Source organism: Rousettus aegyptiacus, unplaced genomic scaffold (genome assembly GCF_014176215.1).
Source record: "Rousettus aegyptiacus isolate mRouAeg1 unplaced genomic scaffold, mRouAeg1.p scaffold_m13_p_8, whole genome shotgun sequence".
NCBI lineage: Eukaryota > Metazoa > Chordata > Mammalia > Chiroptera > Pteropodidae > Rousettus > Rousettus aegyptiacus.
Genome location: NW_023416311.1, coordinates 32,045,841 through 32,071,787, shown reverse-complemented (window position 1 = coordinate 32,071,787; position 25,947 = coordinate 32,045,841). Strand labels below are relative to the sequence as shown.

The following is a 25,947-nucleotide window of genomic DNA, read 5'->3' as shown; positions in this document are numbered from 1 at the left end:
TTCAACATTTACCGAGATTCCACTCTGTTGCAGGAATGATAAAATGAAACAAGGATCTCCGCCTGCTTGTAGCTTACATTCTAACACTACATATATTAATTTACACAGTTATCACAAGTACTCTAATAGGTAGGACTATCATCATCATCATCTCCATGTTAAAGTTAAGCTGAGTCATTAAAAGATTAAGTGATTTGTGCAGAGTCTCAAAAGCTGTTGACTGGTGCAGCTGGGATTTGAACCTAGTCAGCTGGGTGTCAGGATGTGCGCTCCTCTTTGCTCTCTTTTAGTACGAGAGACCTGTGCTTGAGGGCCCCCCTTCCCCATTTAGCAAGGAAATGGAGATAGCGACAGGAATATAGTAAGTCAGAAGGTCTCAAGCATTTTGGAATCGGGACCCTTTCACACACTCTTACAAGTTATTAAGGACCCCGAAGAACTTCTGTTGATACAGGTTATATCTAGTGATAGTTACCATATCACAAATTAAAACAGAACATTTAAAATTGTTATTTATAGTAACAATAATCTCATTTCATAACATAAATGCATCTGATGAAAAAGAACTATATTTAAAAAAAAAATAGAAGAATGGCACTGTTTAATACTTATAAGATCTTTTAACATCACCCTTAACAGAGAGCCGCTAGATTTTTATTCTGCTTCTCTGTACATTCAGTAGTGACCTCACATTTGGTGTAGCTCCTGGAAAATGCCACCATGTCCCTGAGAGAGAATGAGAGTGAAAAAGGCAGAAAATGTTGTATTGCCACGGGAAAAGTTTGGATCTCACAGCCCTCCTACAAAGGGGCGGGGATTCCTGGTCTGCATGAAAGCAACCGCCATGATGGAGTGCGTGGAGCCATCTCCAAGGGCTTGTATCTTATCCTCAAGGGGGAGCTTGGTGACGGGTTATCATCTAACATGTGTGCGGGTGCCTTACTCGTAACCTTTTTATATATTTATTTGGTGGAAAGGTTGTCATGAAGCTTGGTTAAATTTGAATTTCAAATAAGCAACAAATATTTTTAATATAAATACATCGCAAATATATGAGGCTTGGGGCATACTTACAGTAAAAATTATTTGTTGTTTCTCTGAAATTCAAATTTAACTGGCCTTCCTGTGTTTGCTAAATCTGGCACCCATACTGGGGGGCCCTTCCATGTGTAGAGCAGGGGTCTGTAACCCTCAAGCCTTGGACTGGTACCAGTACAGGTTAGTGCCCTGTTAGGAGCTGAGCCTCACAGCAGGAGGTGAGTGACGGGCAAGCCAGGAAAGCTTCATTTGTATTTGCAGCTGCTCCCTATCTAGCATTACTGCCTCAGTTCCACCTCAGATCATCAAGCATTAGATTCTCATGGGAGCACTAGTCCCCGGTGCCAAAAATGTTGGGGACCCTTAGTGTAGAGGAAACAAAGTGGGAAGCACAGAGAAGTTAACACTTTTGTCCAGGACTTCTTGGGAGAATGGAGGTAAAGCTAGGTCTTCCAGTAGGTCTTCCGATTGCTCCTCCTCGGATCTTTCTGTGAACACCATATTTGTGTCCAGTCTCCTGAGCCAGATATCAAAATCATTCTCTGTGGGCTCAGAAATCCCCTCTTAATACAGAAATGCAAATGTTTAAGCAAGAAAGTACAGATTCTTAACTTTTATCTGTATCCTATGCCAACATTATCAATAGGATGTGTATTTTTACAAACACACAGTGTAAAATTATTTATATAACATACTTATTTACAATATACTTATTGGAGAAATTATTTATTGGAGAAATTATTAGGGACATTTTTAAAAAGTATACATTACATTAATGATTTAGCTCAAAGAAGAATACAAGTTGATATTCAGTAAAGTACTACTGAGGACTCCTTAGAAAAAATGTTCTCTTGTTTGACCCTCACCTACTGTAATTTATTCAGACTCTAGAACACACAGTCACTGCATTGATCACAAATAAATCTCTGCTTTGTCTCAATGAGACCCAAGGGACTGATTATTGGGAACATAAAATCTTCATTGGAAATTCTGGATCTTCTTGGATTGTTCCATTCCAAGAGTAATTCTGCATTTAATGTCCCCCTAAAGTTGTTGCACAGAAAAGTCTTCTCTTACAAAGAATGGAGTAAGGCACATCATGGATGATGAAGTGTGTAGGTGTCTTAAATGATGGAAAGGTTGTGGTGATGTTGTCTGAAAGAGCCCTGAACTTGACACAAAGCCCTGAGATCAATTCCTGGTTCCGTTATGTGACACTGGGCTAATCAACCTCTCGAGACTGGTTTGTTCGTTTGTAAAATAGGAATAATGACTGTGTTCTGGCTCATTGTATGCTTACTTCTTCATTATGTACTCTTATCCTACATCCCTGTATAGCTTGGTGCCTTTCCTACCAGCTGGGAATTTGGCTAGATGTCACAACCCAGACCCAAGAGAGTGTGCCTGAGAGGAAAGCTTCCCATTTCCTGTCCCACAATGATTGATATTAGGCACAACCTGTCCACTTAGGGGATCCTCCTTCTGTCTCCACAAAAGCATGTCCCCATAGGACATCACCATCAGAACCTGATTTTAACATCACTCTAAGAAACTCATGCACAGTAACAGGGGTCATTTCTTTGTCTCATACTTATTTGAATGTTCGCACAAGTTAATTTTTTACTCTCTGTTTTTAACCTAAGTCCATAACATTCCTTTAAAAGATCATTGAAAAGGCCTTGGGATGCTTACAGATAGAACAGCTGAGGGTGGTATCACGCAGGAAGTGTTACAGTAATGAAAACTACTATTTATATGGTGCCTCAGAGCTTACAAAGCTTATGCTCTATTTCACTTAATGATCACAACAACACTGTAAGGCTTGGAAAGCAGGTTTTGTTTTCTCATTTTAGAGATAACGAAGCTGACACTCAGTTGAACATCTTGCCCATAGTCATGTGGCTAACAAGTGATGAAATCAGAGTCATTTGCCTCAGTTCTAGTCCTGGCTCTGTTCTTTCCACTGTGCAACCTTGAATCAAGAGTACTGACTCATCTGTGCCTCAGTTTCTTCCCTGTATTGATCAGCCTTTCCTAAAGTCACTGTAAATGAGAAAGAGAATGATCGAAATGATGTATGTGTGCTTTTAATTCTAAGCACTAGGGACATCTGGGGTTAAGGTTTAAAAAGGAGCAGCCTTGGTTATGTTTGCAGCAGGGAGGTAGTGGGGGCCCAAACCATCTTCCTCCAGGATGTTGAAATATCAGATGGGCTTTCTCTTGCTTTCAGGTCTCACTGGGTATTTTTTTTCTTCCATTATCTCAGGTGCTTTTGGACTTGATAGAAGTTACATGGGAAAGTCCTTGAAAGGTATGGTGTAAATCTGAAGAAGAAACACATTTATCAGAATCACAATTCTTAAAAACCTTTTTACCTCAATGACTGAGCTAATTTGCCAAATGAGCAAGAGTGACAGTGTAGAAAAAATGTAGAACTGTTAGTGTGGTTACTCCAGCAAATGCACAAACACGTCTGACTGACATCAAGCGAGTGGCTATCAGTGGACTTAAGTTAGACCTTAAGTCTAGGGGAACAAAGGTTTCAGCTTGCTGGGAAAACACACATATTTCCTTCAAAAGAAATATGGCTTATGAAGAGAGAAAAATGTAAAAACTGAAATAGGAAGAGATCAGCATGGTTGCATGTTCTCTGAGGCCTGCTCTTGAGGAGGAGTTTGAGTAATAACATCACATGCCGAGTATTTATGAGGAATTCCAGTTTTACAAGGAATCCTCAGCAGAAATGCCTTCCTCATCATGATGATAGAACCTTCTTGTGCTCCTGGGGCCATCAACAGATGCTTTCTTGATTGAAGCCTTTGAGAATTTGGAGACTGTTAATAAACTAGAATGAGATTAATTTTTATTGAGTATGATAATCAAAAGGAAATCAAATCCATGATGTTTATTTACATCGGTATTCACCTTAGAGAAGAGATAAAATTACTTCATAGTTCTTTATTCTTTATAGTAATTTTATAGCAAATGCCCTCCATAATAAGTAGAAATGTATAGCATTCTTTTCAGTGTATATAATTTAGAAAACTAGCTACAGAGAAAAACTGCCCAAGTAAATTATCGCCAAGAAAAAAAATAACATTGTTCATGAACTAGCATCTGCTTTTTCCCCCCATCTTTCTTCACAGACTTGGGAAAGAATTCTGAATACAATTCAAGTAACTGCTCCCTAAGCAGTTCTGAAAACCCATATGCCACTATTAAAGACCCACCTGTACTTATCCCCAAAAACTCAGAGTGTGGCTATGTGGAGATGAAGTCACCAGCACGGAGAGATTCCCCCTATGCAGAGATCAATAATTCAGCTTCAGCCAATAAGAATGTCTATGAAGTTGGTAAGTTCTCTGAACCAAAGAAAGAACGTAGTATGAAAATTTTTAAAAAACAATTTTAAAGTCTTAGAGAAATCAACAGCAGTTCATATAAACCTTAGTGAAAATAATGACCCATATTTTAAAATGTAAGTTATATTTACAGCAATCATATTAATTGATGTCAGATAACTTATTCAGGGAAAATACCATTTAAAAAATTTAAAGGAAATTTTATTATCTCCCATCTGGTCATCCATCTTTTGTTTTGTAACCATAGTGAATGTTTTAGCACATATGTGGAAGAGCATATGTATCATATTAGCTAACATGTCGAGTTAGCCAAAACAAATGGTTCTAGTGGATTAAACAGGTGGTTCCAATTCCTGGTTGCATTCATTATATTAATATAATTCTTTTAACAGGATTGAAAAATTTTATGTTTAAATTTGTTTAATATATCAATAATATTCTCAGATGTGAATCTGATACAAATTTTAAAGATTTCAATTTAAAATTAGAGTTATTTTGATGTCTTGCCCTTGCAAATACCATTCGGGGAAAGATAAAAATATGAGACCTTTCATTGGCTAAATAGTAGGGTTATATATTTTTTATTTTCTTTTCTATTTCAGTATTTATGATTTAAACTTTAAAAAATCCTCTACTACTTGTAAATGAAATGGCTAATTTAACTCTAGTCACTAGTAATTTGTTTTATCTACAGACATGTCAGTGAAAAGATATATAACTATTTTTAAAGTATTAAGACAGCTTTTTTAAATGGGAGGCGTAGTGAACTAAATTTACTTTTGAACGGTCTCATAAACCCGCTACCGTGAGATGAGAACTCAGCTAAGAGCCTCAGTCCTAACATCGTTAACTTGTGTTTCCATGAATTGAGTTAACGTGTAAGGACCTCAATCGTCTTACCTGTAGAGTTTAGAGGTTTGCACTAGATTATTGCCAACATTTTTTTAGACAATGATTCATATCCAGGGGTTTTTTTATATGCCCTTGATGTTTTCATCCTAACCACATAGTCATCCTTTGGTTTTGAACACCATTTGCAGGCATCAGTGGGTCTGCCAACCATATAGTAGCCATCTCTATGTTGTTTTTAAAGGATCATTTGTTTTAAAAAAATAATATTTTCTTACTTTTTTTTATAAAAACTCCTCTCGTGTGTTTGAAAATTGCAAGAAATGCCATATTCTATTTATTAAGAATTTTCTTTGATGATAAATTAATATGTTCCTGGTTATCACAGAACCTACAGTGAGTGTCGTCCAAGGAATATTCAGCAATAATGGGCATCTGACCCAGGATCCATACGACCTCCCAAAGAACAGTCATATCCCTTGCCATTATGACCTACTTCCAGTCCGAGACAGTTCATCCTCCCCTAAGCGAAAAGATGGAGGCGGCAGCAGCAGCAACAGCAGCGGCGGCAGCAGCAGCAGCAGCAGTAGCAGCAGCAGTAGCAGTGAATGACACCAAAGGACCACTCAGTAGGCCCTGGAACCCTTTCCAGAAATGCAGTTTGGTTCTTCTCCATCCTCAAGTTTGCCACCCTATGTGAATGTTAACCTACTTGGTAGGCATTTGCTGGATATAAACCAGAAAGCTCAGAGCTGAGGCTGGCAGATGGTAGTCCTTTTGTACAGGTGGCTTGCAAAGAGATATTGATGTGATTTACCATTCTTGTTAGTTTTAGGCCTGCACCCCTGAGGCATGACTTATTGTAAAACCATGGCTATAAGCATGAACTTGCAGAGCTCCTTCAGAAACATGGGTTGCAGTGGACATTGGTATTATTGCTTGAAAAATTAAGTATTTTCTTTCTCAATTGCATTGTAGAGCTGTACCTAGGATTGTGCAGTTTACCATAAAATTTAGAGTGAATCACTAAACATGTAGAAGAAAGGGGGCATATTATTGAGTCCTGATTGTTTATTTTTTTTTCAGCAGGACTTAGAATTGTAGGGACAACATGAACCCAGGAGGAAACATTTTATCAAGTGGCATGACTGAATAGACTCTAAATAAACTCTAAAAGTAGATAGAAAATTGAACTAAGAAAACTTTAGACATTTTTTAGAATAAAGAAATGTATAATTAAAATTACTTTAGAAATACTAGAATTATTACAGGCATCAATATGTGCTAAGCAGAGATGATTCTTCTCTCTGTTTGACTCTTGGCCCACTTTAGATCCATGACATTATTCTGATCGCTGTCCCTATCATATACATTCACTATATAAGATCCATAACATATCAGTAATTATTTCATAAATATAGAAATGAAAAAATTTTATTTTTGACAGACTGGATTGAATGAGCATATAATGATTGGAAAAGGTTGTAAATTTTAAGTGTAACAAGACACTTAAGTTTTGTAAACCATTAGTAATACATGCTGTAACATAGAATTAGCAGAAAGTTTTTATTAATTTTTCCCTAGAAGTGACTGAAATATTTTTGTGCATATTTGAGAAAAGGGCACTTTTCTTTTATTAATTGTTGATTTAGAGAAACTATGCTTAAGCTGGTCTTTTGCATTGCTAATATGACATGTACCCCATTTTTCTTTAATTTGTATTTTCATTTTTAAGTTGTATATTCTATGTTTTGTAGTGTTTGGATTGTTAATGAAAAAAATTATATGTTCAGTATTTCTTGTATTATTGCCACTTATCTTTTTGCTTGATAAAAATGCATTGCTCTTTTTTTCTTTTGGAGGGAGGAAATGCAAATATATAAATCAAATCTATTAAAATTGGTCATTACTAAAATAGTACGGAAACCATAGAGAAATAGCTTATCATTGAAATAGAGAAGCTTTTTAATAGTCCAAAATGAAGTTCCTTTTGATCTGTGGGTTCTGAGTCTTATTTAAACCAGGGGGAAGGGAAGAGGGAAGCTATTTTTACTGAGCAAGTACTACAAACTGATCTTACTAAAGACCTTCATTAGAGTGATCATATAATTGATCATCCAATCTGAGATACTTTTGAGAGTCAGTGAGGGCATTATTAATAATTAACCTACAATAGGCTTTAATCTGGACTGTTCCAGGCAAACCAGAATGCATACTCATCCTGTGCATACTTATCGTGCAATAACATTTTCACTCCAAGGTAGTTGTCTCGCGAGAATTCCAGTACGATGCAAGAAAGCCAGTTTCTTTCTTTGAGTTGTGTGAACGAACCAAAGGGCTGGAAGGCTGAAAAAGGAAGAAACTTCATAAGCAACTTCGTGAGTGGCCTTCAGTCTTTTAAAGACACCCAGTAAGGTGTCCTGTCTCAATGAGTCAATTAACAAATATGTATGGTACACCCATTCTGCCAGTAGTACACAGATGACACTGTCTCTGCCAGTTATCAAGCTGGGATATCCAGTGATTTCATATCACACACCTGTTCCTGAGACGGTGGTTTGGTCAGGAGGATGATAGAACAAACACACTTAGGATCTTCACTCCTTTGATGTCTGTTTCTTTTAGGGAACCCCAAAGTTGATTCAAAAAAATAGGAATTGCTTGGAACGCACCTAAAAAACCATTGATTCATGCCAACAGTTAACCACTGCCTGACCCTTGACAATAGGGTGTAGGCATCAAACTGATACACTTGAGTCAATAGGCACAAAAAGACCTTTTTGGTAATGAAAAGAGAGACATCGTTCCTATCTTTTTTTAAGGATTCTCTCTTTAGAGTTCAATGGTAACTCGGATATTCCCATTACTCCCTGGAGATGAAAGAAAAAAAAAACTGTTTCTTTTTTCATTTCACTGGGCGGGGTGTGGGGTGGGGGGGCGGGGAGAGGAGAAAGAAAGAAAAGGCAACAGCAACCTAAGTAAACTACCAGGGCAGCAGAAGTAAACTCTGAAGGAGCGCAACGTCCCTTCCTGAGAATTCTCTCTGACAAATAAATTATTCAGAGTAGCTCCTGCTCTGAAATGAGAGGTTCTTAATTATAGGTTTCATTCAGAACTTTTCAAACATCAGAACACACACAGGGCAAAACTACATGTTATATATGGAGAGGTCTAATTGAGAAGTTGAAATTTTCTAGATATTTTGATATTCATTTGAGTAAAGAGAGAAATACTTTTGTCTGAGAATTAAATGAAAGACAAAAGGACTTGACAAATTTTTCCCCCAGAAATTACAATCTTTTGGAATTTTTCCAGGTATGTCAAATGTAATTTGATAGTGATATCTATTCTTCATACATAATAAATCTAGTCTCATGACCTTTGAACCCATAGACACTAAACATAACTTTCTTTCCTGTATTCTATAATGGTGAAGCAGTGAAGGAGTTTGGTGACACTTGGCTAAAGTCATTCATGTGGGAATTTCAGCAAAATATTATTCTTTCCTTAGAGGTTGCTCTATCAGAAAAAAAATTTAACTACTTGTATTTATATATAAATACATCAAAACTAGCTCAAATGATAGCTCATATGCTTACTTTAATATGGAGGATATGTTATTTGTGGTTAGTTATACGACAAGGAAAATTTCATGGTTATTCACAATTTTCGATATAAATTCTTCTTCCATGTTATAGTAGTAATGTTATAGTGGTAATGTTACAGAGAGTTGAATGTGTTTAGCATTATCTCTATGAAAATTATATTCACCAATTTCAGGAAAACCAACATAGAATTTTATAATAGGGCAGTTATAACCTGTCCCAACTGAATCCATTAGCACAAGGACTGTGGGTTGTGAGAAATGACAGCAACTTTATGAACATGTGATCTTGACTCCGAAGAGCCACAGCGGTAGTTGTCAATTATTGGGATTTTAAAATCATAAATATTACAGAAATTGAACAAAAGTATCACAATACCATTTAGAATTCTTGTTGATATTAGAAATCTACTTACCCCTTGAAATAAGATGAGATCATATAAAAACTGAGTTTTAAGGTTATGTTTTTTAAAATAATGAATTTTCTATCTCTGGGTAACATGTTTATTATTCAAAATAAATATTTAAGAGACATCTTGGTCTTAAAGGCTTTATGTCATGGAAGTATTCACAGATATATATGCAAGTGTGAATTACATAGTATGGAAGGTGCTTGTTTATTAACTAAAGAATATGGCAAACTGCCCTTTTAGGGTCCTCTTAAAATTGGTGTCCTAACACTGGGTCTGCTCGTTCTAGTTTAGCATTTAGTTCAGGCTTCATTTTGATATGAATGAATCGCAATATATATTTTTTAAAAGAAAAAATTAAAATACATTCTGATTTTCTTGGTCATAGCAAACAAAAAAAATGCTTTCAGTGTTAAAATATCTCTTATCCAAAGATGATAAACTTTCATCAGTATTAGCCTGCATTGTCATTTATATCACCAAATGAGTTTCTAGATTAATGCAATAAACTTTCTAATAAAAAAACTTTTAAGTAGTGCTTATTTCTCTGTGTGATGTTATTGTTTTTTTGTTTTGTTTTGTTTTTAAAAACTAATGCTCTTACTGAAAAAAAAAAAACTATTTTTTATGTGTGGTCCCATAGCATTTTATATGCACATTTAAAAAATAATTACATTTTATTCATATATGGATCCCCAGAACCCCAGTTAGTGGCTGATAGGTCTTCTATAAATAGCTTTAGGTTATATTATATGGATTTGCTTTTTAAATCTCAGTAGTCTGTTAATGCCTTTTTTTTTTAATAATAAAGCATTATAGTAATGTGTTTTAGGTATCAAATATGAATAAAACATCGCTTCTTCTCTTAATAGCTATTTACTGAGAGCCTGAGTGCCAGGCACATTTGGGAAATGCAGAGAAATATAGGGTATGAACTATTTTCAAGGAGCTCATTATTATTATTTATTAGGAAAATAAAGCATCTTACTAGCTGTTATTGACTTCTCAGGACCATGGTTTCTATATTGCACTATGCTGGAAATAATAGTACCTATTTCAAGGGAGTTTGTGAGAATTTAACAACTTCATACATATAAAACACTTCAGTGCCTGACACATGATAGATAGCTGGTAAAGGTTAATAATATGAGTCAGTTTGCAGTAACCATATGAGTTATAAGGCTGGTAAATCACAAGTGAGCATTTAATGAATATTATAAAACCTACATGTTCATGTGACCATATCCTGATCTATTTTTGTATTACAAAAAAATTTATATGTTTTTTCATTTCTAAAGTAGTAATTTAGGAAAACAATAATAATATAATTTCATCTTACAGTAATATGTTATTTCCCAATAATTGTGAATGCTTTTTAAATGTTTGGATGTAAGTTTCTGGGAAGATGGTGACCTGGCTTTGTGTTTTGCCATTCCGGCAAATATAGCTGTCCAGAAAAAGTCAAAGACTGATCTTGGCATCTGGAAGAGGTGTCCACACAGCGAGATACCAAGTCCTTGAAAGAAGGTGCAGGTAGGGAGCAAAATGTAAATGGGAGTTGCTGGGAGTTAATGGGGGTGGATCATGGATGGGGTGTATACACAAGGAGAAAGTAAGGGAAGAATGTTCATATTACACAGCGACGAGAGAGGCCAGCAGTCCTTAGTGTGATGGCAACTGCCCTAAAAGGGCAGTTTGCCATATTCTTTAGTTAATAAGATCAGACATTCCCAATTGGACTTGTGAACTGAGAGGCCTTCTGCCACTTCCATCAAAAAAAGAAAAGAAAAAAAAGGGCAAAGGAGATCACTGGCTGCCCACAGAAAGAAAAATTTCTATTCTGACCTTCAAAATACAAGAAAGAACCAGAGGAATCCACAGAAGTATTGAAAATCTGAACATTATCAACATGAGCAGGCAGAAAAAGATCACAAACCACAGGATGGGAACAAAGCAACCCAGGTAGAGGGGAAGGAAGTTAAATTGGAACACTGCAATAAACCTCTATTATGGAGGTGGAGTTAATGTAGACCATGGAAGAAAAAATATGATTAAAATTCCAGATAAAGTACGATTAAAACTCTTAAAGGATATAATTATAAGACTAGATAAGTTTTCCTGGAACTGAAAAGAATGACTCCCTAATTTAAAGATACAGCAGAGGAATGTGAAAACAAAAGCTACTGAGACTAAATTCATGTTTTGGAAGATGAAACACAAGAGTAAAATTCCAAAAATGGTAATCACAGGTGAGGAAAACAGGAGAAAAAAAGAAACCATGGAGATGCAGTGATCAACTAAATAATGAAAAAAAACTTCTATGAATTATGCCCTTCCTTAATGTGACTCTTTCATGTCAGATCTTTCATATGTGAAAGGATCTACTAGGTTAATGAACAGAAGTAATGAAAAAAGTATGGAGAAACACATCCTGGTGAAATTTATGAAATCTAAGGATAGAAAAATAAACCTACTATGGTACAAGCAGAATTAACAGATTGCTTACAAAGCAAAGATAATTCGACTGAATAGAGAAAGTGTAGAGTGGGAGCAGGAATGGGGAAGAGAACAAGGTGGACAAGGGCAACATCACCTGAAAAGTTGGGTCAAGTAGCTGCCCGCTGTTCTCCTGCTGCAACATCAGCTGCCCCTCTTCCCAAGACAAGGCTCTTTGACAGAAATTGTTAACCAGCTCCCCCACCTTTCATTCTGCTTGAAATCTCTGACCCAATTGGTGTAACCAAGAAGAATCAGTGATGTCAGGAAGAAGGAACCTATATGATAGACTGGCATAGGGTAAGCTGCAGATACCAAAGCACTATTGCTTGTTATTGAATTGCTATCAAGGAATCAGCAAAAGTGTGCCCAAGAACAAAATGAGAAGCCTTGAACAGTAGCTAAGATTAGAGCTTTCCTTTTTCCTATTGAAGACTATAATTTGACTCCCACTATAAGCTGTTAACTGACAGCAGGTTGTATTTCCTCCTGTGTCAATGGTCTGGACTTCTTTACTGGTGATAAAGCAATAGAAAAATCCACATATGCCACAAAACGGCCATTCTGTCATGGTATATATATTGATTGGCATATGATTGAGAGGTTTATGGAACAAGATATATTTAAATATCGAAAAGCAGAACTTGGAAGTCTGTTAATGTCTTGTAACCTTTACTAAAAACTTCACAAAACAAAGAATATATTGCTGAACTAACACGTGAGCTTTTATATTTTTTTGGCTTCTATCTAGATATATAGGCTAGTTTTGCTTTAAAGACATCTTAGACACTAGGGAAATTAGGAGAACAGACAGAAATACTGTTCCCTCTGAAGGGTTAACCATAACTAGGGACTTGAGGCATTGCTTCCCAGGTGTTTAGAATAGAACTGTAGATGTACTGAAATCAAAGTAAAGAATTTAGTGACTGCTGATGAAAACCGAGGTTTGTTGACACAGTGGTTAGTATATACACATGCAGGTTTGGAAGCTTAATGCTGGCTTCCACGCTTGAGCATGCCCCACCACAAGGGGTTATAAAGAAAGCAGAGTTAGTATTTATCATCATGTTCCAATGCTTGGAGTCTTGTAGTAAGATTGATTTTATAGTTAAGGGGAAAAAGATTATCTTTCTTATTATCTATTTCATATAGACTGCTGGTAAACCCGGCTTGACAGTAATATATTTTTATAGTATATAATAATTTAATCAGTATATCAACATGTAAATGTAGAGGAAAGCCAAAATGATGATTTTGCTTCAGATTAAATATTTAAGTCTTGTGTAAAGTAGATAAGGTTTTAGTTCTTTCTGTGCCCTGATGTTTTGTATATTTACAAATTATTCAAAATTAGATGATATTTAATAATTCAAAGTAAGAATGCTTGAATTGTACACACCGAAACATGCAAGAACTTTTTTATTTTTCACATTCATTATACTTTGAGGAGAAAATACAAAAGGAACAACTCGTTTTTAAAGAAAAAAACTAAAAATTGTAAAAAAATTCTATGGTCTTTTTTACATATTCCTGAGATTCTAGCTAACCTTTTTAAAATTTTGTTATCCCCAAAATATTGGGAAGATTTTATTTAAGTAAATACTTTTGGAACTAAAAAGCTAGTACAGGCTATTCTGCTTCAGTGTGTTTATCTAGAACATCTACTGGCTCTTGAGCCAGTGGTAATGGAAATGAGGCCAATATAAAGTGGAGGTTGTATTCGTTTGTACACAATTTTTCTTAGGCAAAGAAAGCTAAAATAGTAGGGATTGAATTATAGTCTTCAACAGGAAAGGGAAAAACTCTAATCTTGGCTGCTCTTCAATCATCACTTCTTGAGAAGGGCCTTTCCTGACCACCTGTGTGGGATAGAATCATCATCCTATATTCTATTACCCTGCTTGATTGTCTTCTTGAGGCTTAGTATCTGAAGTTCTATTATTTAACCTCTTGTTTACTCTTTATTGTTTGTCTTTCCAATGAGAATATAAGCTCCATGAAGGCAAGATTTTTTCTGTATGACTTACTGCTGCTGTATCACCAGAACACTCAGTAATATCTGGCACATGACAGGTTCAATAAATATTGATTGATTGATTGGTTGATTGATTGATTGAATACATAAGAGCTTCTGCTTAATTTGGCAATGCCAGTTTGGCTTTTGTTCTTCCTCTGCATTCTTCTTAGGTGACTTGGAAATGTTTTTCCTTTTGTCCCATCCTACAATTGCAATAATTCATGATGAAAGCTGTAAATTCAGGAAGCTGGTTACTTAAAGCAGGGGTCCCCAACCCCTAGGCTATGGACCAGTACTGGTCTGTGGCCTGTTAGGAACCGGGCCGCACCACAGAAGGTGAATGGCAGGTAGTGAGCAAAGCTTCATCTGTATTTGCAGCAACTCCCCACCACTAGCATCACCGCCTCAGCTCCACCTCAGATCATCAGGCATTCGATTCTCATAGGAACACCAGTCCCTGATGCCAAAAAGGTTGGGGACTGCTAACTTAAAAGATAACAAGAGCCTGTCTGTCTAGCAGAATATTTCCTTCTCATATCAGGTCTTTGCTACGTTAACCACAATGCTGGGAGCCCCAGCTCCAGAGTATTTCCATTGTAATAGATATTGCTAGGGAGTGACTTTTAATTGGAAATATTAAACTCAACCTCTCCCACTGTGCCTCCATGAGCCCTATATCATAGCAAAGTTGTTCTGGTTGCTGGTCTTCATTCTCCCTCCTGCCCCACCATCTCCTTCTCTATACTTCCCCAATCTCTGCCTCTGTCCCTGTGGCTACCCCTGCAACATCTGCACCAAGGTCATGCTTTCAACAGGCTGCTCTCAGGCAATGATTGAGAAAAGGAAAGACCTTTCCTGTAAAATGAGGGACTCCTTTGGCTCAAAGACTCCTTTTGGCCTGACCTACACTTCCTTAGAACTGCACTTGCTGTCAAAGACTCTTCCTTCTCTCTCTTGGTCACAGGATTAGACTGGCATCAGGCTAAAGAGACTATACGACCCAGGCATACCTAAGTAAAAAACTATGCTTTGTGGACTCTGCTCTGAGGAAACATCCATGAGATCTGCCTTAGAGTGGCACTCTGATTTGCTTACTCAGATCCACACCTCCTTCCTCTCCTTCGTCTCAGCCTGGTGACCCCAGAGGTGTCTGGGTCAATGTTTAGCAACCAGCTCTCTGAAAAAATTAAAAAGCATCAATCTGTAGCATTTCCCTGCTTCCCTAGTGTACGTATTCCCACCGTGGCCAATGTGAAACTACCGACATGACATCATTGAATGTGGAGTTAGGAAGATGCTGGGTTGCGCACCATTATGTAGTGTTTCCACAGTGTAGACAGTTGGTATAAATAACCTCAAAGGCATAACTAATAATTAAAATTGCTGAATTTTGAGTATTCTTTTTTAAAATATAACTTACTGAATTTTAAATTTATATACCTTAATTTTAATAATGGCTATGCTTAACAACTGGCTCACAAAATTCCTGAAAATTTAACAATTGGCTCTCAACGAGCCTGTATGAGAGGTGTCAGCCCATCACTAGGTTACCAAGACCCTGATTTCTGATTGTCCAATAGTCTCAAATTTTGGTCCTGATTTCTGAGGGCCATGATCTCAAAACACTGTCATTGACTCACACAGGAGCACGTGTTCAGAGCACATGTTCTCCTATCTTTTAATTTTATATCCAGAAAAGCCAAGGCCCAGAAAGTTATATGCTCGTGGAAGCACCTACTTACTGAAAATACCATGAGATGGGTATTTTCAAATCTATACCTTTCTGATGTACTCACTTTACCTGTAAAAGGTAAAAGGTGATAGAACTAGATTCCTACTTTCTCCGAAGATCCTCAGACTAATTATTTGGTCATAAAGGAGTCTTCCTCATTAGTAGCTTTCCTGTGAAGCACTGAATTAGAGGATGACTTCACTGAAGGGTCCTCGGTTCCACGTAATGTATAAACTCTTAACATGAGGACTTATTTATGAATTGCCATTCAGAAATCCACACTTACGCACAATGGTATTTAATCATGCCATTATGTAGAACTACACACAGAGTTCCTTACCTTTGAAATAGAAGCCGCTCGAGACTTTTTCCAGGATGGATGCCCACCTAAGAGACCATTATAAAACATGGATGACTATGTTATGAGAACGGCATTGAATGTTCATTTTCTTTATGTTGCACTAGTTTTAAAAATATGCACTTTAATATTTCTACTCACTAAATAGCTGGGCATCGATAAAAGCAAATGCTGTCTTTTATGCTTGAATTGTGGCTGCAAATTTATTAAGAAAAAAAATGTCCTGAATATTTTGTTTATATTGCAGGTAGATTTTATTTGTGGCAGAAAGTAAAGTAGCACTGAGTCACTTGACAAAGATAATTTTACACCAGAATGAAAGGCAGGAGTTTTCTTACTTGTTTGATATGTTAAACGAAAACCTTGACAGCCTAAGCTGAAATGTTGATCTCCAGAAAAAAATGTATTATTTAAAAAGATAAGAAAAGGAAGGAAAAAAAGCTGGGAAAAAAATACACAGAGACTCAAAATATTGCTATTTTTCCTTCTAGAGAAATAGATAAGGTAATTGCCAATGAATACCCTTAAACTGGAACAAGGAATCGTGTGGCCATGTTAATTACAAGAAAATGCCTCTGGTTATTAAAAGAGTGCCATTTCTTTTAATAAGAGTAGCTGATCCTTCTATGAGCTTGGCACCTGGTATATATGAAATAGGTTTCCATTAGATTTTGATTGAATGCACAAATACAAGGACATTATGTACTACATAAAAGCGTTAGACAGATTAAAAGCAAAAGTCAGTATTAATATACATGAAGAGTGAAAAGCCACGATCCCATTAAACATAACCTTAAAGACTAAAGCATAACCTATGAAAACATTGTCATTTAACTCTCTATATTATATAATACAAGACAAATTTCCTTTTTGAGTGTTACTGGTTCTAAAGGCAGACTGATTTAAGCTAAGACAATATTCCTTAGACTAATCGGGTCACCACCCAAGGTGATGACTGCAAGGAAAACATTTACTCGGCTGTTTACATCCTGGATTACTTACTTTTTTTAAAACTAGACTCAGCACTTTATCATCAGAACTCTTAATGTTGTTAGAAATTGGTTCAGCAGCTAAGCGAAAACAAGTCCTCCAAGAAACACCTTGTAGAAATCTGAGAAAACCAGCAACTGCTCTGAGATGCAGTGGCCCTTCATCCGATGACAGAGCTGGCTGGTGCCCTCAGCTCCTATGGGTGGGTGATCAGCCAGAACCCAAATCCTCTGGTCGTGGTGGGTTTCTTCTTGACATTTTTACTCACAGCTGTTTTCAGCCTCTTGTTACTTTAAGTATGCAGAAGTGTTGAGTGTTGCCTGTATACAGCCATTACTTTGTTGATTAGAATGGAAGGCCTGTAGCATTCCTAAGTAGAACTTAAAATGTTGATTTAATAGCTCTTTGCTAGTCTATGGAGAGTCATTTCAGCCTGCCTTGAACTCCTCCCACACTTTTCTCTCATCTCACTACAGACCACACCATCTCTTCCAAGCAATCTTGTTTTACCATGCAAAGAAGATCTTGCTATTATACTTAAAGAATTCTGATCTCATTTTTACGGATAGTCCCAGTCATTATTTAAATCTCCATATTTATTTCACTTTCTTGCTTATGTTATCTTCATTGTCTATTTGTTATCTTCATTGTCTATTTTTGCAGTGCTGTGGGAGTGGCTTTTATTATGACTACTTCGAATTCTTTCTAGGATTGAGAGGAATATGCTCTAAATTAATATCATTTAAGAATGACAGAAACAAGAGGGAACGTGGAGTTGTTAGGACTAGTGACAGATTTCCAGTTTTGACGCCTTGTGTGATCTTGATCAGGGTAATTCATTTCACTTGACTTTAGTTTATTCATCTGAGAAGAAAAGATATTGACACTGTCCTTCCTCATAAACTGTATCTATGGGAGTCATTTCTGAGCTCTCTTTTCTGTTCCACTGATCTATTTGTCTCTTCCTTCACCCACTTTCTCCATTTCATTTGTGGACGAGTGTCTGACGTTAATGTGGAGAAAATTCTCAATCATTATTGGTTAAATATTGTTTCTGTTCCTTTCTCTTTTTCTTTTTGTCTGCTAGTCCCATTATGCATATGTCATACCTTTTATAGTCATTCCACAGGTCTTAGAAATTCTGCTCTATTTTTTTTCTGTCTTTTTCTATTGTTCTATCCTGAGGCCCAGAATTTCTTTCCTCAGCTGTGGCCAATCTGAGCCCATCAAATGCATTCTTTATTTCTATTAGAGTGTTTTCTTTTATTATTCTTTCTTAGAATTTCCATCTCTCTGCTTATACTATCCTACTTTTACATGTTGTCTACCTTTTTGATTAATCTCTTAGCATATTATTCATAGCTTTGTAAAATTCCTGATCTGATATTTTCAACCCTTGTACCATATTTTACTTGCTCGGTCTCTTCAAACTTTGTTTTTGCCTTTTACTATTATGCTTTGTTGAAAGGTGGACATGATGTATCAGATAAGAGGAACAGGGTAAACAGGTCTTGAGAACTGCAAAGGCAAGGTGTGTGTGTGTGGGGGGGAATGGTTTGCAGTCCTACTATTGGTCTCCGTTTTTACTTGAGCCTGTGTCCCTGGACTGTGAACTTCACAAGTGTTTCTTAGTTTCCTCTGCCCTCTGTATAGGTGGGATTGGTTGGCTAAAAAGGGGCTGGAGATGGATATTTCCCTTTCCCGAGTCAGTTGGGCCCTGGTTAACTAGTTTCACCTGAAGTTAGGCCTTGTTGTTAAGAACAGAGTGCTCTGGTGTATTTCAAAATGTCTCCTTTTCCCCCTCCTGCTGCGGGATCAGGAGGGGATTTTCCCTGCTATTCTCTGAGGGAACCTGCTGTTCGTTCATGCAGTTAAAACTTATGTAAGCGTGAGGGCCCCTTCTGACTGGGTCCCCTGGGAGTTTCTTTTCTCTCAGACTTGTCCATATTGAGCCTCCAGAAATGCATTCATGGCAATTCAGATTTTCCTACCTGGCCCTGGTTCCTGCAGAGGTTTCTGCTCCCATATTGTACTTCTCTATACCCACCTGTCTGTTTCTTCACTTTGGGGAGTAGTGGTTTGCCCTGTGACCTCACTTCTCCGATGGATCCGAGAAGAGTTGTGGGTTTTTCAGTTTGTTCAGCTATTTACTGGTTGTAAAGTGACATGGCAACATCTGAGCTCCTTATATGTGGTACTGGAAACTAGAAGTCTGAGATATCATTTTGAGGTCAAGGAAATAGTAAATTCCCAAAATTATGAGTGTGAGATTATGGTGCAGAATACTGAATTCTTTCTTTCTTCTTGAATATGCAAAATACTTTTATTCCTGGGTTCAGTACTATACCTAAAAGTGCCTACTTTGTATTACTGGAAATTTTCAGCAATTTATATTTCAATTGTTTTCTTCTTTTAATAATAGAAGAAATATGTATTTGAAAGTTTCATTTTTTTTATCATTTCATGTAACAGCTTATATGTATATATGGTGTGGTATGCAATATTGTAAGTTAAAAATTATTCTTACCTTTTGGGAAGTTCTAGTTTAAATTAAATTCTCTTCCTTTTGTGTAGTAACCATTCTTTCTTATGTATGATGAAAAAAGAAAAGAAAGCGTTAATGCCTTTTTCTTAGTACCTGTTAGTCTTAGAATCCATTAAAAGTTCTAAAATATTAAAAGGCAACTCTGCATCCTAAGAATAAGGTTCACAATATTTATTATAATAGTCATTAAAATAAAGGTAAGCAGGGATGCTTTCACTGCTTGAACCAGACTGCTGTTTATTCACTTGAAAGAATCTAAAATTCATTCAAACCACCCCATGCTACATTATTTTTTTCCTTCTGTTTTCCTCATCCAAACATATATGGAGTAATGGCTGAATCCTTTCCTGTCAGGACACTGCTAGGCAATAAATCATTTTCTATTTTAAGCAATAAGTGATTTCATTTATCTCTGATCAAGGCATCCAAATAGTTCCATAAATTGGTAAGACAAACGCAAGAGAAAAAGGGGTTGCATACCACTGTTAACCTTTTATTTCTTTGCAGTTATTTTCAGATATCTTGTTCAGTGGCCTCATTACTTTTCAGTACTTGCTATCATGCCTGCTTCTGCTATCAGAGAATGTTTTGCCTAGATTCAACATTGTATGTGATATGTTTTTTTTTTTTTTTTTTTTTTTTTAAGTATTCCCATGGCTTAAGTAACAGTGGGGTATGGTCATTTTTCACTTTTGAAAGCTAAAGATTTTTTCACAATCTTTCAACACATTCACGAGATGGGACTAGGCTTTTTTTTTTTTTTTTTTTTTTTACAACTAATCCTTAACTTAAAGCTTACATTAGCATGTAAGGTATTATCATGTCCACACAGTTATAATACCTCGTGGCTTTGCTATTTGTTTTTCTTAGCATCATAAAGTTTCTGTGAAGCAGCCAATATGAAATACAGAAAGCCTAAGCTCCTGATAACTTGGCAGTTTCTATTGTAGGGCTTTGAATTCTCCTAGCTCAAAGTTTCAGTCAGAAATCAAAAGGGTTATGCAGGAAGTGGAATTCTGCCTTGGTACAAACTCAAGAAGCAGTAGAAATCCCCCCAAATTTGGAATGAAGAACCTGAACTTCTGCTTTAGATATGTATCCAATCATAGGAGAAACTCTGAGGTACTAATAACCCAATTTGCAAATGTATCTTGTGAACATGCAATGAAAGTTCTCTAACCAGCAAACAGATGTATGGACATCAGGTCAGGGAAGACAGGTAAACAGCAGTCTGACTTGAGCCTTCATTTGGTTCATTTCTGGCTTAGCTCCAAGCATAGTAGGTCCTAAGTGGAATGGGTTATACAGAAATGCTTGGATCTAAAGAGTTTCTGGCCTTGGGATGGTTGCAAATTTTTAATAAAGATCAATTATTTTGAAAGGTTCTAACACTTTTTAAAACAAAGGTTATTCTCTTGTTTTATGCCATTGGGAATATAAGTTAATATTATTCCCAATGGCATAAAACCTACTAATCTATTCTCATCGTGAAGGAAATAACCCAATAGTCCTAAATAGAGATTCTCTAAGAGGGTCTCAGGTACTCATTTCATGGACCTGACAAAGAATTTAATTCAACTATCAAGAAGGCAATACAAGGTCAAGAATAAAAAGAGAACTTCAAGTCATTTAAAGAGAGATTACAGCTCCCAAGAGCTTATGCCAAACTGATTCTGTGTTTCCATGACATTTACGACTGAAGATGTCTCATAGGAGTTATAACTTAGAGCATATACACTCAAATCAATCGTTGTAAGATTAGTAAATGATTGTTGGGGGTGATAAGCTGGTAAAAAAAAAAATCAGAGAAAATAATTTACCTGATCTTACGATGTGTTTTAAACCCAAACTTTTTCATCTTATTTGTTATTTTTATGACTATTTATAGTTACTTTATTTTTATTTACTAATTCAGTACTTACTCACCGTGAATTGTGGGTTTTTGTTTTTGATTTTGTTTTTAGTTTCATTTGTACAGCACAATGGTTGGACATTTACATAACTTGCAAAGTGATCCCCCTGATAAGCCTAGTATACACTTGGCACCATACATAGTTATTACAATTATCGACTGTATTCTTTATGCTGTACTTTACGTCCCTGTCATTGGGAATAATAATAATGAACTAAAGTCACTTTCTAGAGAGCCACTAATACATTTTGTTTTCAAACACACAACCAAAGAATCATACTGTATGTATTGTTTTGCAATCTTCTTTTCTCACTAAGCATTTGTCTTTATCATTAAATATTCTTCTAGCATGTATTTATAATAGTTTTTGTTAGTCTGTTCTATTTAGTCATCATATAATTTACTTAATTATTTACCTTCGGATATTTATGTTGTTTTTGAATTTCAGTATATGTTACAGGACAGCAGTGTAACACACATTCCTTTAGACTTAATTATTAACTTAAGAAAAAAATCTTAAAATCTGGAAGTTCTGGGTCAAAGGACAAAAAAAGTCTGAAGCATCTAATACCTGTCCCCTATTTTTCTCTGGAAGGTTTAGTATCAATATATCTATATGTATTTTAACCTTTAAAAAAAGACGGGATAGGGGAAACAAGTGGCTCAAAAATTTCCATTCCATGATGATCAAATGACTAGTTTTCTTACTGGAAAATTTCAGAGATTGATACAAAATTGAGCAGAGTTTAGATAATGTCTGATGTCAACTTGCAGGCAAAAAAATTTAATGAAAGGTGCTAGTTTCTATCTTTTCATTCAATTTCTTTGTCTTTCTCTCTCCTTTTTCTCAGAATGAGCAACTTCCCTTATTAGAAGGACAAACGCTTAAGAAAAAGGCACTGACGACCTCTTGCTGTTGCCTAGGAGCCTAAGAAGTAAATGGAGAAGGGCTCATTAGCAGCAAATGGAATAATAAGAAGAAAAATGTTTAGTAATGAGATATGAACCTTTATCAAATGATAAGCATTTGAGAAGGAGGCTTAGAAAAAGGCTACTTTCCTTACTTTGATATGTCTCTTTGATTGTTAATTAAATTTATGGTAAATATATATATATGTTTATATAAAGAATACACACACACACACACACACACACACACACACACACATATATATAAAGAAGGCCAGATTTCCAAGGGCCCTTCAGGCTCAAAAGGCTCTTGCCTGCCCACTTTGGTCAAGACCATATGTGGTTAAAGAAAGGAATTCATTAAGGAAAGAAACACTAGAAGATGTCTGTGTTGTGGAGGAGGAGTGAGAAGGCTGTAGAAGGGAGGTGTGTGAAGTTTGAAAATTTGGGGTTTAAATTGCAAAACAAGCAAGAAACCAAACAAAAAATTATTTTAAGTAAGTACTTCCCTGGGCTATTGCAATTTTCTAAGTGAATCTTTTTAACAATTATTATCTTACCTATATTCCTTCCCACCTTTTGTAACCAAGGAGAAGGTCTCTCCTTTACCAAATTTATGTTATATCGTCTGTCATGAATTTTAACTGTAAACTTAAAGATACAAGAAAATTTGTGATTTCAGAAACAACATTGTGAATTGTAGGGACAAGGTTAATTGACATTTAATGTAATAACAGCAAGTGTAGTGTTAAAAATACTTCAACCAAGTAAATTCGAAAATCTTATTGGCTTTTTTTAGTGATTCATGAATGGGGCAGCATCCCATCTCACAACTGAAAGAGTGCTCCAAGAGGCTGTACAAAATGGAAGATTTTTATAGGAAGTGGGGTTGAGCAAGGGAGCAATTAGTGAAAGAAAAGAAAGGATTATTTCTGGTTTTGGGGGCCAGAACATCTTTTCTTTGGAGGATAAGAAGGTGAAGGGTTCGTGTCATGCAGATCGCCTCTTCTTTCTATGGGACATGGAAAGGGCCTGTGTGACAGGTTACCTTACTGGTGTTCCACCAGAAGATTCCTGACTAGTTAAGATTCTGTTTTAGGGAGAGGGTAAAACTGCAATTAGATCAAGTGTTAAATCTAGGGTGGGTATATTGCACTTTTAGCATGAGTGATGCCATTTTAGGCCTGTGACTTTTTTCTTTAACAGTAGCAATCACTTATTTGCAAAGTATACATTAAAGTATGGATATGTTCCAGAATGTTACCCTAATTTAACATTGTTTGCCCTAATTTAACAAATATTGATTAAGAATTAATGTTGTGCTAGGCATTGTGTTAGGCATCAAGAATAGAAAAATAAATAGGCTTTAGTTAAAATATGGTACGGTGAGCTATTTCCACTCCCTTGTGCTCTATTATCTTTGGCGAACTTAGACAACAGCCATACCCAGATCCTCTATGTATGGAAGAATGAGCTAAGAGCTGGCCTGGAAATTGGCATGGTTAAAGGAGGAGGTCAAGAGAGGATACATTTTTTTTCCAGATCATCTCAGGCAATGAGCTCTCCAAAAGATAATTTGAATTTCCTAAGAAATCTACTAACTTCTTAATGGGAAAAGTACAATTAATTCAAATGTTTGTGGGAGCAGCCCAAATCTCCTGGATCCCAATGACAGCACTGAAGAGCAGATGAGGTGGCCACATTTAGAGATGACCATCTAGCTCTGAAGCTGCTAATGTAGGTCATATGTCTCCAACTGCCCCTCCCCTGGGCTACACAGCAGGAAGTGAGTGGTGGGTGAGCTAGTAAAGCGTCATCTGTATTTGCAGCCACTCTCCAGCGCTAGCATCACCGTCTCAGCTCCACCTCAGGATCATCAGGCATTAGATTTTCAAAAGAGCAGCAGTCCCTGGAGCCAAAAATGTTGGAGACTGCTGGTTTAGTTCATGTAATCATACAAAAATCTGAACATGTGGGACTTTACCAGCTAAGCAGTCTTCACCGTCTGCCAAGAAAGAGGCATAATCATATGACCAAGTATATTCAAATGTGTAATAATTTAGAAAGATATTAACAAGATATTTTCCAATATCTAAACATTCTTTTTCAAAATGCACTTAATAAAATATGGTCACTCAGTATGAACAGAGAAAAAGCAGTCGACTATTATTAAAGCTACTTTAGAACAAAATAAAGGCTAAGGAAAGTGGAATTAAAATTTTTGAATAAAATATAAATGTTATAAACCACAATAACATGGAAGTTGCACTATGACAACAAAATGAGAATGGTAGAATGAGAAGGCAAAGGTGAGATATAACAAACTTAAGAATGCTAATTGACACATTTTTCATAGAAAGGAAGTATTAAAAAGATACTATCTTCAGGTGATAGCTCAAGAAAAGGATATTAAATTTGTTAGTTAAAAATGTAACTGAGAAGAACTAAAAACAATAATTAATAAGCAAAAACCAGATGGTACCATTGGGAGAATGCTCCATCTCAGTGAGAGATGAGAGATAATATATTTGTTATTCATTTTTATGGTGGAAAGTTAGTAGATGCTACCTAAATCGAGGAATAATGATTTGTGTAAATTATATCAAGATATAAAGGTTACAATTCACTAGAAGAAAAAACAATTTCAAATTTTTAGAAGGAAAACATAAATAAAAGTAAACAAAATATATTCAATAGAGTAAAAGATTAAAAGCTAAAGAAGTTTTTAAAATAGAAAATATAAAATGGCAGAAATGAAATTGAGGATATATGTTGTATACAAATGTAAATGGTATAAATATTTATTAAATAAAAAATTTTAGGACAAGATAAAAAATAAAACCCAACTATTTTGTGGATATACAAAATACACATTGACAAAAAGTGACTCCAAAATGTTATAAGTGAAGAGATAAGCAAAATGTACCTGGAAAATATTACAAAACTCAGGAATTTTGATGTCAGTATCAGACAATGCTTAATTCAAGGTATTAAATAAGACAAGAAAAACGATTTTCACCAATAAGTGTTTCACTAATCTATCAAAGAAAATATACCACCAGAATTCATAAACCAAAATGATCAGATACAAGAAAAAAAGGGGAGAAACACAATAGTAGTAGGAGACTTTAACTCTTCTAGTCAGTCCATGACGGACCAAATAGACAAATAGATAAGGAAAGAAGGGACCTAAAGAACTTAACGAATGAAAAGATACATTAATTCTGTACTCTAAAAGCGCAGAATATACCTTAAATTCTGCCCCTGTAATATTCTATGAAATTATCCACAATTATGCTACAAAATACCTTTAAAAATATAAATGACATATGTAAATATGCTATGGACTGAATGTCTGTGTCCAAAATTTATATGTTGAAGCCATAATCCCCAAAATGATGGTATTTGAAGTGGGGCCTTTGGGAGGTAATTAAGTCATGGGAGCAAAGCATTTATGAGTGGGATTAGTGTACTTATAAGAAGAGACACGAAACAGATGATCTCTCTCCTCCATGGAAGGATACACCAAGAAGATGGCATGTGCAAACCAGAAGAGGGCTCTCAGCAGGAATCTAAGTGGTTGTCACCTTGGTTTGGACTTCCCGGACTCTCAGAACTGTAAGAAATAAGTTTATATTGTTTAAGTTACCCAGTTGATGGTACTTCTGTTATAGCAGTCTAAGCTAAGACATTTTTAAATGCTCAAATTTATCCATAATTTTTAA

The 25,947-nt window shown here is 35.9% G+C and overlaps 1 protein-coding gene and 1 long non-coding RNA gene across 2 annotated transcripts in view; one reads left to right on the top strand and one right to left on the bottom strand.

Annotated features, from left to right (window-relative positions):
* The window catches only part of MEGF10 (multiple EGF like domains 10), a 150,182-nt gene extending 144,292 nt beyond the window's left edge, over positions 1-5,890 (top strand). Inside the window, exons 23-25 of the mRNA XM_016121940.2 lie at positions 3,305-3,349; positions 4,185-4,391; positions 5,638-5,890. Of these exons, the coding sequence (XP_015977426.1) occupies positions 3,305-3,349; positions 4,185-4,391; positions 5,638-5,861 (476 nt within the window). The 3' untranslated portion in view covers positions 5,862-5,890. The remainder of the gene's footprint in view (positions 1-3,304; positions 3,350-4,184; positions 4,392-5,637) is intronic.
* Positions 1,759-24,866, bottom strand: LOC107498613. Its single transcript, XR_004952350.1, has 5 exons — positions 19,384-24,866; positions 15,849-15,895; positions 5,746-7,595; positions 4,269-4,400; positions 1,759-3,362 (listed from the first exon to the last, which is right to left on the bottom strand). It is a non-coding gene; the product is annotated as an uncharacterized LOC107498613 (long non-coding RNA).
* Between the last annotated feature and the right edge of the window lie 1,081 nt (positions 24,867-25,947).